General features: G+C 41.4%; 1 protein-coding gene and 1 long non-coding RNA gene across 2 annotated transcripts; one reads left to right on the forward strand and one right to left on the reverse strand.

The window, feature by feature from the left end:
- Positions 1 to 2,021: 2,021 nt before the first annotated feature.
- Positions 2,022 to 7,979, forward strand: LOC146498114 (phosphatidylinositol 3-kinase regulatory subunit gamma-like). Its single transcript, XM_085139241.1, has 10 exons — positions 2,022 to 2,387; positions 4,314 to 4,425; positions 4,558 to 4,656; positions 4,778 to 4,958; positions 5,041 to 5,157; positions 5,278 to 5,420; positions 5,527 to 5,703; positions 5,821 to 5,895; positions 6,019 to 6,189; positions 6,295 to 7,979. Exons 1-10 carry the CDS (start codon positions 2,336 to 2,338, stop codon positions 6,569 to 6,571), a joined length of 1,404 nt encoding a protein of 467 aa, XP_084995367.1. The 5' UTR covers positions 2,022 to 2,335; the 3' UTR covers positions 6,572 to 7,979.
- LOC146498115 (uncharacterized) lies at positions 5,003 to 11,473 on the reverse strand. The gene is made up of 3 exons (XR_014870474.1): positions 10,206 to 11,473; positions 8,127 to 8,221; positions 5,003 to 6,208 (listed from the first exon to the last, which is right to left on the reverse strand). It is a non-coding gene; the product is annotated as an uncharacterized LOC146498115 (long non-coding RNA).
- Positions 11,474 to 12,955: the final 1,482 nt, after the last annotated feature.

The raw sequence follows: 12,955 nt of genomic DNA on the forward strand, positions 1-12,955 counted from the left end.
TTCCTTACTGCTTAAAATGGACTTTCTCTTGTTTGTCAGATTGGTGTCAAAATTTAAACCTAACAAAATAAAACTTGAGCTGTTTTCTGCACAGAGAAACATCTGCCTATTAATTTAAAGCTCGCACACAGTGTTTCCCAGCACTACCACAATCTGGTGGCATACTGCAGTGGTGGATATCAAGATGAGTCACATCAGCTAGCAGGCAGCTGGCAGGCTTGCAGTATCAGCCTATCCTGTTAATCTTCCGATTAGTCTTCACTGATCCCATCAGGACTGCCTGGATCTGGGGTGCAGAGCCTAAAGGTTTATCCCACAGGACAGCCCTCCCTCTCCCTGATCATTACACGTACACACAACGAATGCGACTGACGCACAGGGAACACACAGCATAACCTAATTAGTTAATTAGTTAACTTTTTCTAATGCTGATCAAGAAGCAACACATCTGAACCACAGAGCCCAGAGACCCACTGTCCCCCTGCTAAAATATCTGGAGCCCCAGCTGTCTTCTGTTTCAGGAGGGTGGTGGCTGTGAAATGTGGCACAGAGGTCAGACCCTGAAGTTAAAGGGGGCAAATTCTGTGCTCTTCTGACACTGTGGCAGTGGAAGTGGGGGGGAAGGGGAAGCAGCCGAGTGGTACGCCATGACAAACTTCAAGGCTTCTTCAAGTATGGGGGCACCGGGAGCACACAAACACTCAGACACGTGTGAGCACCCAGTTACATAGCTGCTGCACGGTGGATGTAAGGACTGAGAAACATGCCAACATCCCACAGCCATCAATCAGAAAGTTAAACTCAGATTTAGTGCAACAAGCAAATTACAGACTAATGTGAATTTTATTATACAAGTTAATAATCTCAATTTGTGTTTGCTTAAATGACCCACATCCACCTATAATTGTGCTTTTTGTTGTCTTAACAAGGTTGATCATGGCAGCTAGTTCAGTGTTTCTTGGGTAAAGACTGGATACAGGAAAGAATCAACTTACTGATGGGAAAAAGGAATGCTGCAGGCAATTACCTCCCCTGACTTTCTAAACTTGGGTCAAAAGGGGAGCGGCTATAAACGCCTGGACACCAACAGAGGCAGACCTCTGACCAAGCGGGCATTGTTTCACTCTCTCTCTCTCTCTGTAGCCACTAAATTCAACTGGTGGAAGAGGCCATGGCTGTTTAAATTTACAGCACAATGTCATTCTGTGTCATGAGCAAACTACAATGTGTGTATTCATCCATTCCGAACACATAAGAGGACAGTACTGTTAATACTCTGGCCATTTTTAGCATATGAGGCAAGAAATAGCAAAATGTGTCACTGTAAAATAACCACTTCTTTCAGACCTAAAGTGTACAGGTGGTTACACACCTGCTATCTTTAACTGGATGATCTCACATCAGCAGTAATTATGAGCGGTGTCAGCCAAGATGCCATTTACTGTTGCTGAACGTGTCTGGCAAGCTCAACAAGAATATAATACTTACTTGCCAACTAGGAAACTACAAAAGGTGTTTTAGCCAACCAAGTTTAATTATGCTAAAACCTGTAACAGGACATTGTTTTCTTAGAACGTGTTCACTTATCAATAAACTGGAGCAACCATAATGGCTGAAACTGCTCTAATTCTTGATTGCTTAAAAGATACACGTTAAATATTTTCATTTCGTAATTTTAACTTAAAAAATATCCATTCATGTACAGCAAAGGATTTTTCAGCTGTTAGGGCAAAGCTTGAGGGGATCTGAATGAAACGGTCTGGGATGTACTATTACACTTTTAGGGGTTCGTGGATGTTATGTGGAAAACGCCATATATCTGCTAACACAATTTACTTATTTAAGTGCATATATGTTATTTTTTTTATTTAAAACGCTTACTTTTAAATAATTACGTAGGATACATTTCAATAGCTCCTTTTTGTACACGACACGGGATCCCAACAAGAAAACGAACACCCCTACTGTGGTAGCAGCTTGGACTGTACCAAGATGATGTTACGAACAGCCCTTTAAAGTCGCTCCACTTCCCAGATGAACTAGAGCGCCGCCACATAGTGAGAAGGCACGGACTGATAATCTATTATGTATGAAAATGGTCTCTGTTTAGAAAGGCGATTTCAGAACACTAAATTTTTGACTGTGGGATGCTTATGGACGCGGAATCCAAGGAGTTATCTTTTTATTCACGTGAATGTAGGACGTGGCGTCTGCGAATACTCTTAAGTAGCCTAGCTTAAATTAGGTTAAAAGAAACGTGCATTTTTTTTTTTTTTTTTTTGCTCAGACTTGCGAAGACAACAGCGGCAACCTGGACTACTCTAGTGAAACAGGAATGATTTATCCTCCCGAAGGTTTATTCTACATCGAAATGGACCAAGCACCAGGTAAGTTAGGGTTAAAACCAGCCATTATCTGATCTGCGGGGGGTCGGGGAGCGTTTTATCAATGCCCCGCTTTCTTCTTCTTTTTTTCTTATCGGTTAATATCTGTTAGTAAAGCTGACATCTGAGAAAATGCTGTGCAGGTGTCGGCAAAGCGTTGCAATGGTCAGGTCCTCAGTGCTGCGCTCTCCCAGTGGCATTGCCCAGGCATGCATAGCGCAATTCACTTGGCAATTACGTAATACCTTTCGGAGAACCAGGCGCAGTGGCTTGCCTCTTTTCTTTTGTCTCGGCACATATGGCAAACTTTGACAGGGATGCACAGCGGCTTTGAGTCGTCCCACTAAACCTAAACGACACGTACCCAAACGCGTGCGGCAGAGGAAAGAGTGCATTTTATAGAGAATATAGTCGCGGGTGCGTTAATGAACGACCGCTTTGTTCTCCACTGCAGCCAGCCGTGGTTAATTTGCTCGCTAGCTCAGAAAGTAGGCTACAGGCAGCTCGTCTCATGACTTAGCTCCGATAAACTCGCCTGCAGCTTATTTTGTAGCCTGTTTGCTTTTGCGTTATTACTGCGCCGAAAACGTTTTGCTAATGTCCTGTAGCCGATTTGAGTTAATTGAATTTGGCTAATTGATTAGTAAAAAAAAAAAAACTGCGTCAGAGTCCTTAGCTTTAATACACTTATTTAATTTACGGATAGCTATACTAAGTGGGCTACAGTTAATTAAGTAGCTTGCAGGAGAGGTTTATGAGAGCTTCTGAAAAACTGTGACGACAATACAGGGTGTAGGAAGCACAACAAAAATGAAGACAGTGGGTCAGCCAGTCTCTCTCTCTCTCTCTCTCTCTCTCTATATATATAGATAGATAGATAGATAGATAGATAGATAGATAGATAGATAGATAGATAGATATAGAGATATTTCTTGCATGCATTGCTAGTGCATGTACTAGTGCAAGCATGTGGCGTTTGGAAGCCGGTGGAGTGTTTTTGGCAGGACTCCGTGAGAGGAGGAGGGGGGAAAGGTGTGCAGACTTTAATTTTTTTGCAGAGTTCAGGAGCCGCAGCGTTTCACTGAACTGCTGCACCTGTCTTTTGTTTATTTTTGAGGTCAGGAGGAGAGGGGGGGGGGGGGGGGGGAAGGTGAGCGGATGGTGGGAGAAAGCCACACTTTCCCCTGTGTGAGGGTGCTCTTGTATTCTCCCTAACTGCCTCGTGAAAGGCACTTTTGTCCTGCAGTGAAATATATCGCCCTTCACTCCTCTTGATGCGGTTTCCCCTCGTTTTTCATTTTTAAGGAAAACGCTTAGTCTTCAAGCCAGAGTCACGGATCCCCCCCCCCCCCCCTTCCTCCCTTCAGGGTTGATGGAAAACTTATGATCTCTAAGCTCGCAATGGTTATAAAATGAAAAGGGTGGTCCAAGAGACTCAAAATATAATTTATAGCCTATTAAATGCCAGTCATGCAATTCAGGACGGTGCCAGAGGCAAACTTTAGAGAATGGACTTTCATTTATTTCACAAGAGTTGGATACTGGTTAGTGTATAATGGTTTTTATAATTAAAGTATTTGGAATAATTAATTTAAAAAACAAATTTAAAAGTTATTAACTCATAAGCTACATTTATATTTTTAGTAATGACATCACTGAAGATCTTGGTAATGATTTGGCAACTTGGAAACTTGCCCGGGCATGTTCTCAGATCTTGACAGGCTTCATCAAGCAAGGGTGTTACAAACTGTGTGCCTCATTTGCTGGCTGGCTGGATGGATGGGGAGGGGGGTTCATAATATTGAAGGGGTCGTGTTTACAGTAACTGCTTAAGTAGATCTTGTGGCAGATTATTGTGTTTAAAATCTCTAAGAAAAGAGGGGAAACCTTTGCATTTCATTCCATCTTTGTTTTGTCTTTCGCATGCAGCTCTCCCTCCCAGGTCAACAAAGCCACCATCTTCCACCATGAACAACAACTGCCTTTCGCCTCCTGCGCATTCGCTACAGGACGCTGAATGGTACTGGGGTGACATAACAAGGTAAAGGATGAGAACGTCCGCAGTCCTTCAGCAAATATCCCATCCTTTCTACAAAGATCTCGTGTGATGTTTTGATTGTTAAACATATTGGCACGTTGAATTCCGTTAAGCATGAACTGACTCTTCCCACAGGGAGGAGGTAAACGAGAAGCTCCGAGACACACCTGATGGCTCCTTTCTGGTGCGCGATGCATCCACAAAGCTGCAGGGAGACTTTACGCTGACATTAAGGTAAGATGAAGAGAAAAGGAGCACAGTGATTCCAAGCGCAGCGCTAAAAGAAAATATTAATGGTGAGGTTTAAATTATATTTTGCACTGATCTAATTTTTTTTCTCTACTCAAATTTTTAGAAAAGACGGGCACAACAAGCTGATCAAGATTTACCACCGTGACGGGAAGTATGGCTTCTCAGACCCTCTCACATTCACGTCGGTGGTGGAGCTTATTTGGTACTATCAGCACCATCCCTTGGTGGAATATAATGCCTCACTGGATCTGATGCTTACCCATCCTGTGTCCCGTTTCCAGCAGGTTCGTGAGTAAATACAAATTTATTTTTCTTTATAAACACAAGGATACGCGTTGTCTAAGCAAATACAATTTCTGTGTTTAGGTGAAAGAGGACAATGTGGATGTGACTGGAAGAAAGCTTAAGGAGGTCCACAGTCAGTACCAAGAGAAATCAAAGGAGTTTGATCGTCTCTACGAAGCCTTCACAAAGACCTCACAGGTTAAAAATGCAGCCTTAAAAAAAAAAAATAATAATAATAAAATTATTTTCTAAAGGGTCTGATTTACTTTTAACAAATGCCTGAGTCTTTTCTGAATGGATATACTCTGTATGACACAGGAGATCCAGATGAAGCGCACGGCAATAGAGGCTTTTAATGAGACTATGATGATCTTTGAGGAGCAGTGTCGTGAGCAGGAGCGCTACGGAGAGGAGTTTGAGAGAAGCAGCCATTTGGAGGGAATTGACAAAGATTTGGAGAGGTACTTTATTGCACAGTGGCCGGGGGGGCTCTTAAAATGTGGGTGCATTTTGCACATAAACCCCTAAACTCTGCTCACACTTATGACCTGTCCTTTCCCTCATCAGCTTTCTGATACACTACGAGAAGCTGAAGTGCCGTCTCGCAGAGATCTATGACAGCAAAATTCATTTAGAGGAAGACTTGAGGACGCAGGTGGAGGATTACAGAGAGACGGACAGGAAGATTAACAACCTGCGGCCAGACCTCATCCAGCTACGCATCATGAGAGACCAGTACCTCAAGTAAGTGACATCAGATTATTATTATTATTATTATTATTATTATTATTATTATTATTATATTGTTTTGTGGTAACAATCATTAGGGGTTATAATGTTTAATTTTTCTTCTCCTTGCAGCTGGCTTAATCACAAAGGTGTACGGCAGAAACGCATAAATGATTGGCTGGGGGTACATAGCGACAGCCTTGATGAGTAAGTTTAAACACGTTCTTTTTATTTATTTTAATTTAAAAACATTAATTTTAATTAATAAATATAACTTGTTATTGGAAGACAGAATTGAAAGAGACATGACAACCACCCTCTTTCTTTCAGTACGTATGTGCTAAAGGGAGATGAGAAGAATTTGCCACATCAGGATGAGACGAGCTGGTTTGTTGGTGAACTGAGTCGGACGCAGGCAGAGGAGATGCTTCAAGGCAAAGTCCCTGGAACATTTCTGATCCGCGAGAGCAGCAAACAGGGATGTTACGCCTGCTCCGTTGTGTAAGTCCAACATTTTGGCCTAAAAAAAAATGGAATCTGTTTGAGATGCTTGTTGCTCTTGATTTGATCACATGACACTTACAGATGTCCTTCTCTCTGTTAAAGCGTAAACGAAGAAGTCAAGCATTGCATGATCTACAGCACACCGCACGGATACGGCTTTGCCGAGCCCTATGACGTCCACTGTTCACTGAAAGACCTTGTCCTGCACTATCGCCTGCACTCATTAGTGCAACACAATGACGCCCTGGATGTGCGGCTGTCACATCCAGTGCACGCCAAAGCTGCAGCCACACCTTCACAGCACGCAGAGGAACAACACAAACTGATACAGACTCCAAAACACACGTCAGGGATGGCCCCTGCCGCTCCAGAGATGTAATCCAGTGGTGACAGACAAAAGGACATGTTTACTGCGAGAGACTGCATCAGGGTGCATTGTATAAAAACTTTTTTTTTTTTTTTTTTTTTTTGCACTACAGTGATTCCAACGGTTTTATGAATGGGCTTTCACAGAAGTGGGACCGCAACTTGAATGTCAGCTTGAATTATTTTATTTTTTTCAAAGAGACTGTTTTAAGCTTTCAGACTTTTTTTTTTTGTACTTCATTTATTGCCATTTGTTTAACACACACCTTTTGGGTAGGGATGCTGACCACCTGAGATTTACTCACTGACGTCAGGTGCTGCACTTTTTCTTTAAGCCAAGAATTCACATTGCTAGAGATGTTTCGAGTTAAACTGTTCAGTTTTTAAAATTTGACCCATGTGTTTGAGATGTATATTGGATTATTACTACAAAGTGCTTTTGTGGGGTGGGGGAATGGTGTAAACATGCAGTTTCATCCAGGTGGTTTGGAGGGCCAAGTAATTTTTTTGGGTAAAATTATGCCACATGAATTTGTGAAACGTTGCGGTGCATCTTGGTTATTTCCACCCCCCCACCCCCCCTTTTTTTTTCTTTCTTTTTATTTTATATTTTATTTTTTAAATAAACTGACATTCATATACAATGGATAATTATGTAGCATTAACATCCTGTAGAATACCATAGTAAGAGCATATACCCATTGACCAAAACACTAAATATTGAGCAGAACTACATCCCTGTTTAGTCCAGTAATTGCATTTGGGCAAGGGTAGGGCAGTTTATGTACACCTGCTGATGTGCTGATCAAAACATAATCTGAAGTACTGTATGTTATATTCTGTTACTCAAAGAAGTATAAGCTTTTTGTATTCTATATATATTTTTTCTATAAACATGCCACAAGATGAAAGCTTGAAGAAAGTGCAATCCAACAGTATTTCTATTGTTGCAATGTATGATGACGGTGGTGGTGGTGAAGGTATTGCTGTTGCAAGAGGTTGACATTTGCCACAAAAATGCACTCTTTAGTGGCACTGGTATGATGTGGCCTCCAATGTTTGTGTGAACTGCCAGAGGTCCGGAAGTATCCTGCCTCCATTACTTGAACTGTGGCATTGCTTGAGCTATGAATGTTTTTTTCCATGACATGCAGCCTACATAGCTTAAGAGGAAAGGAATCCATGTTGAACTTGGCACATTTTTCGAGTTTGAGGACAATAGACGCTCTGTACAGAGACACAATAAAAAAAAAAAAAGTATTTCTAAAGGTTGCTTTATGGAAGTAGGTTGTTTAAGCCTCTTAAAATAATCAAACTTCACTGGGGGACTGAGGAAATTCCTCAGGTGACGCTAAGCAATGTGAGATCCTGACCTTTTTCTTGCTGAAAGACAATAAACTGATGATGGTTTTGTCAACTAATTCAAGTCTGTTGCTAACACTGTTCAAGAAAGACTTTTTAAAAATTATTATTATTCACATTAATCATAAAAAGGTTGAAGGCAGCTTTGTTATTTTAAGTGCTGTTAAAGTTCCAGTGACCAAAAATTATGCTTAACACTTACTTACGTTGGGTTTACCGTCTTTACTAAAGCCATGGTAGTCCAATGAGCTTATCTTTGAGTTTGCAGAGGTGGGAGACAGCGAGGGCACTGGAGGACACGCTGCAGACAGATGGGAGAGAAAGGAAGCGATAAAGACAATAGCAGGATGTGCGCAGGCTCTTCCGTACTCAGCCTGACTGCCGTTGAGTCACTTCAAAAAAATTTTTAGGAACATGCTTTGCATGGCTCTCACTTGCATTTTCAAATTTTTGATCCTTCTGTAAAGGAAAAAGAAAAGCAAATTAACATTTGGTACTTGAGAGCAGCTTGGGTTTTTTTCCCTTCTAGGTTTATCACACAGTCGGCATCACCCCTGTCTGACAATTACACTGAATTTGCTAATTTCACCAGTGCAAAATCCTCAGAAAAACACATGTATTGCCACTGGGGTGTATGATGATAACGTTGACCCTGGATGACACCACCACTGGCCACCTGTGTGACCACAGCAACAGGTGGCCTCTTTCAACCATCACAGAAGGTCTGTGTTAGGTAAGGATTAATGAGGTGCAGAGGGCAGGGATGTACTGGGGGAGAGTTCCAGGCCACGGATTACTACCTCTTACCTGTGTCAGCATGGAGAGTAGGTGGACAGGCAGCATGCAAGCCTGGCTAGGACTCACCAGACGCAGTGTAGCTAGATAGATAGCACCACAGCCCTCGAATGGTAAGAGTCACATCATGTCTCATTCACTCCAATTGATTTTTTTTTTTTCACCAATTGCAGATCATGGAGCCTCGCAACCATTCCTGAAATTTAGCAACATATCTGTGGCATAGAGATATAGCAGCACAGAAGTTTGAATTGCATTTTCAAAATTTAAGTTGTTTAAAAAACAAGACTGTATGCAACAGAACATATTTGTGGATTATTCACCAACAAATTGGTAGATTTTGGATAGGTTAACTGATGTTAGATTAAATCACCAAACTCATATTAGCAACCAAGAACAATTGTTGAGTAATTGCAACTGACTTTATCTTAATGTTATTTCATCCAGCATTATGAAATCAAGCTCCAAAACTTGACTTTTGCAGGGTTGGTCAAGTGAAATATTACCTAAATATAACAATTCAATTTATTTTTATTTATATAGTGCCAAATCATAACGGCAGTCACCTCAAGGCGCTTTCAACAAATGTATTCACGGTGGGAATTACCTAATGTTATAAAAATAACAATTGCATAACATAAATGAGAAACTATTCTAAATGCCTAAATAAATGCTTTTGATTGTATTATCTATGTTATCATATTAATCCTGTATTGTGGAATTAGTATATATTGATTGCACAAATTCAAGTGACACCTGTCACCTTTTAACATCAGCAGCTAATTAAGCTCCAATAACTTGAGCTGGGTAATAAAAACTACACCTCATCTGCTGATGCATTTACCTAAATAAAGATTTAGCCTAAAGACTGGGCTTTTAAATCTTTCCCCGCTTCTTACTTTTGTCATAACCCGAACATTAGGCTTTGCAGTGCTCTGTTCTTTGTTTGTAGCGCTGCCTCTCTATATTCACATATATTCCAAGTGGCCGCTAAGCACTTCCGTAGTCTTACTATTCGAGGGCTCTGGATAGGACAGAGTGTACCAATGAGTCACCCTCAGGCGGCTGCTTGAGTGTCCCAAAGACAGGGAGAGGGTGGGAAGAAAAATATGTGGGGCAGGAAGGAGAGCGGAGAAAGTGCAGGGCCTATTTCTCTCCCTCCTGGTTATTAAAATGAAGGCTTGAAAGGTCAAGCTGGGCCTTTTCTACATTTTCTTTGCACATAAAGTACACTGCCACATGGCTATGACCCCCAAACTATTAGCTTTTATAGCAGTTTGGCTATCACTGCTAACATCTACTTTCGCCTGGCTTCCAGCTATAAGAGTTGAACGTATGTAAAAACCCAGCCCCCCTACATATTTTTCCTCAGAGGCCCTCTCCCTCCACTTTTTTTTCTTGTCAGTACACCTCAGTGCTACAACTCGCTTACTAGTTCTCAGTTTAAATAAGTCCCGACTGGAGTAGAGGGGGGTAGCAGAACGAATTACCTTTGGAGTCACGCCTAAAACACACACACCATCAACTGTCTTGGAGGCTTTCAGAAAAAAGAGGTTTTTGCTTTCAGTTTGCAGCAGCCAATCGCGTCTCTCCTCTCCTCTGTCTCCGTCCGATTCCACGGTTTCACGCTACGCGATCAGCCAATGGCAGTCCGAGACCATGCCGCAGGTTAGCCAATCAGCAGTCAGTTGCTATGTTGGAAGCAGAATCGATAAGAGGGATTTTTTCCCCCTCTCTGTTTTTTTTTTACAAGCTCACAATATAGCTGGCTTATAGGCTGAAGGCAGGAGATCCTGTTGCCTGCCAACAAGCATGTAGGCAACAGACTGAACCATTAAACACCACGCAGACACATTTCCTTTGATACCGCCACAAATAACAGCTTAGATGTCACTATGCTGTGTATGTGTCTGTACACACACATATATCTCAGGAAGAAAGTTAACAGGTTGGATTCCCGACCCCCACTGAGCTGTTGAAGTCATGGAAAAGAAAATTGTTTGAGCCTGGGCAAATTATGGTCAGTGATGCACATCAAAGTTTCTGAGTGAAAATGATGTTGTGAGTTTGTCCCCTTTTTTGTTTTCCCCCTCTTTCAGTACTTTTTCCTCCAGTGTCTCGGTCCGTCTAAGGAGAAAAACGCCCCATATTGTTACTATACTTAAAGCAAATCCAAATGTATGCAATGCTATACTTGGTGCTGTACATATTCATCACAATATTAAGGTCAGTAATTTCTGGATTATATTGTTAAGCCATATGTTCTCCCAGTGACCCAGAACGGTCGAGATTTCTTGCTGTGGGCTACTGGTATGTGTCCTCAAGCAAAATGTAAACAAAAATCAAACTAACCTAATCAGTTTGGAAAAAGATGCAGTTATTGTATAAGTTAACCTGTATTTGAAGGTGACTTTTAGAAACTGAAATCAAACTTTAATGATTGGATGTGCTCAGTTGGAAGTAGCATAAGTCCTGGATACAAGTTGATCTAAAGTAACGAGTTATTATTGGCATATAATTTGCTATAACTGAGTGACCTCTGGTAGCTTTGATTTGAACAAAGAGACTCGGATCGCACTGAAACAGGAGGGGACACCGATCCAGCTCAGACACAGGGATGAGACACAATCAGACACAATGCAGTTTGTTGACAAACCATCAAGATCCAGAACCACAGCCAAATCAGATTTTCAGATACCGCCTTAGACCAGGGATGGGCGATCCCTCCAGTTTTAAAACAGGTAGAGCAGGACGCCCTCAGCGACAGTTGGGGTGATTTTCCTTCCTCTTACTTCATGCAATATTATGTTGTGCTATTTCTTAAGGGAAGGTGGGGGTGGGGAATCACCTATTAAATGAAGCATCCCATCGTTTCTAAAGCTGGACAATCTCATTGTGGTACTTCAGCTCTCAAATAGATTAAAAAAGAAGAAAACAAGAAGCAGCAGCAAGGCACGTGGCCAGAAAACTAAAGTGGCACAAGACTGACAGACACTGCTTGGTCTGAAAACATAAGGCTGATGATGATGATGATGGTGGTGGTAAAGGAACGAAGGAGTTATACACAAAGACTGCAGCAAGAAGGAAAGTTCACTATTAAGTATCTGCTACAAGTTAGAAGAATATCACACAGATACTCCCATCATCATAGGGAAATCCCTTGTTTTGTGTTATCGGGTAAGCTTTTAATCTAAAGCCCTTTACTCCTATATGAAGCTTTAATCTGTCAGTTTCATTTCATAATGTTTTTCTTTCTTGGTAAAAGAAAAAAAAGGATTGAGCCCCTGATGGGAAAAAAAAGTCAGACACACTGCACTTAAAGTGGAATGGCAATTATGGTGAGCACTTTCCATAGGATGACCCTCACACTATTTACTTTGTCTCCCACGACATGGGGAAATTCTCGGTACAGTCACCGCAGTGGAGAGACAGGATGACCAGAGAAAACAATGATGACAAGCAAAAAACTCTGGTTTTTTAGAGGAGCGGGGGGGGGGGGGGGGGGGGGGACTTAAAAAGAAGAGCATTTTCACTCACTGTAAGAGTTTTCAACCAGAGGAAGTATGTCATCATATTCAAGTTCATTTTAGTACTTCACCTTAAACCTTAAAACCTGTTTTACAAGAGACACCTCCCCAGGCAGCAGGATGGAGAACAAAAGGCACACTTGCATGTGACAAATACACCTCTGTCACACACACACGCACACACACACAATTCATTTTCATGATTATTATTTTATATAAGAGTCTAAACTTCAGTCTGGATTTTCTATGAATGTCTGATGGGCATGTTGAGTGTGCAGGGAGCATGTATGTAACATGTACCATCTGTGTTGGAGGCTGCTGTCACACGTCAATGAAACGCTAATGAGGCTCTTGAATTGCAAAGTAGCACAGATCACCTCACGACTGCTAAAAATGAAATAATGTGACTAACACACCAAGTGGAAAGTGACAGAGGGAGAAAGAGCTCACTGAAGGATGACAAAGAGCCCTATCTGATAAATGGAACACTATATGATCAGTATTTGACTGGCATAAATATGTTACACAGTAAAAGAAAAATAACAATAATAATAATCGGGCAAGGAAAATGACCTTTAATGACAATTAAGTATTTCAACACCGGACAAAGAACTTTTAAAGAGCCACTTTAAGTTAGGATATACAAATCCCTCACAGGTCATAGCACGATAAAGAGACTTGAGGAGAGAATTAAAGTTACATGGAGCTGTTTG

This window comes from Neolamprologus multifasciatus, chromosome 18 (genome assembly GCF_963576455.1).
Source record: "Neolamprologus multifasciatus chromosome 18, fNeoMul1.2, whole genome shotgun sequence".
Classification (NCBI taxonomy): Eukaryota; Metazoa; Chordata; class Actinopteri; order Cichliformes; family Cichlidae; genus Neolamprologus; species Neolamprologus multifasciatus.

Coding starts and splice junctions, on each gene's coding strand:
- LOC146498114 (XM_085139241.1), top strand. CDS start 2,336: ATGATTTATCCTCCCGAAGGTTTATTCTACATCGAAATGGACCAAGCA. Junction 2,388..4,313: donor CGAAATGGACCAAGCACCAG/GTAAGTTAGGGT, acceptor TTTCGCATGCAG/CTCTCCCTCCCAGGTCAACA. Junction 5,158..5,277: donor CCTTCACAAAGACCTCACAG/GTTAAAAATGCA, acceptor TGTATGACACAG/GAGATCCAGATGAAGCGCAC.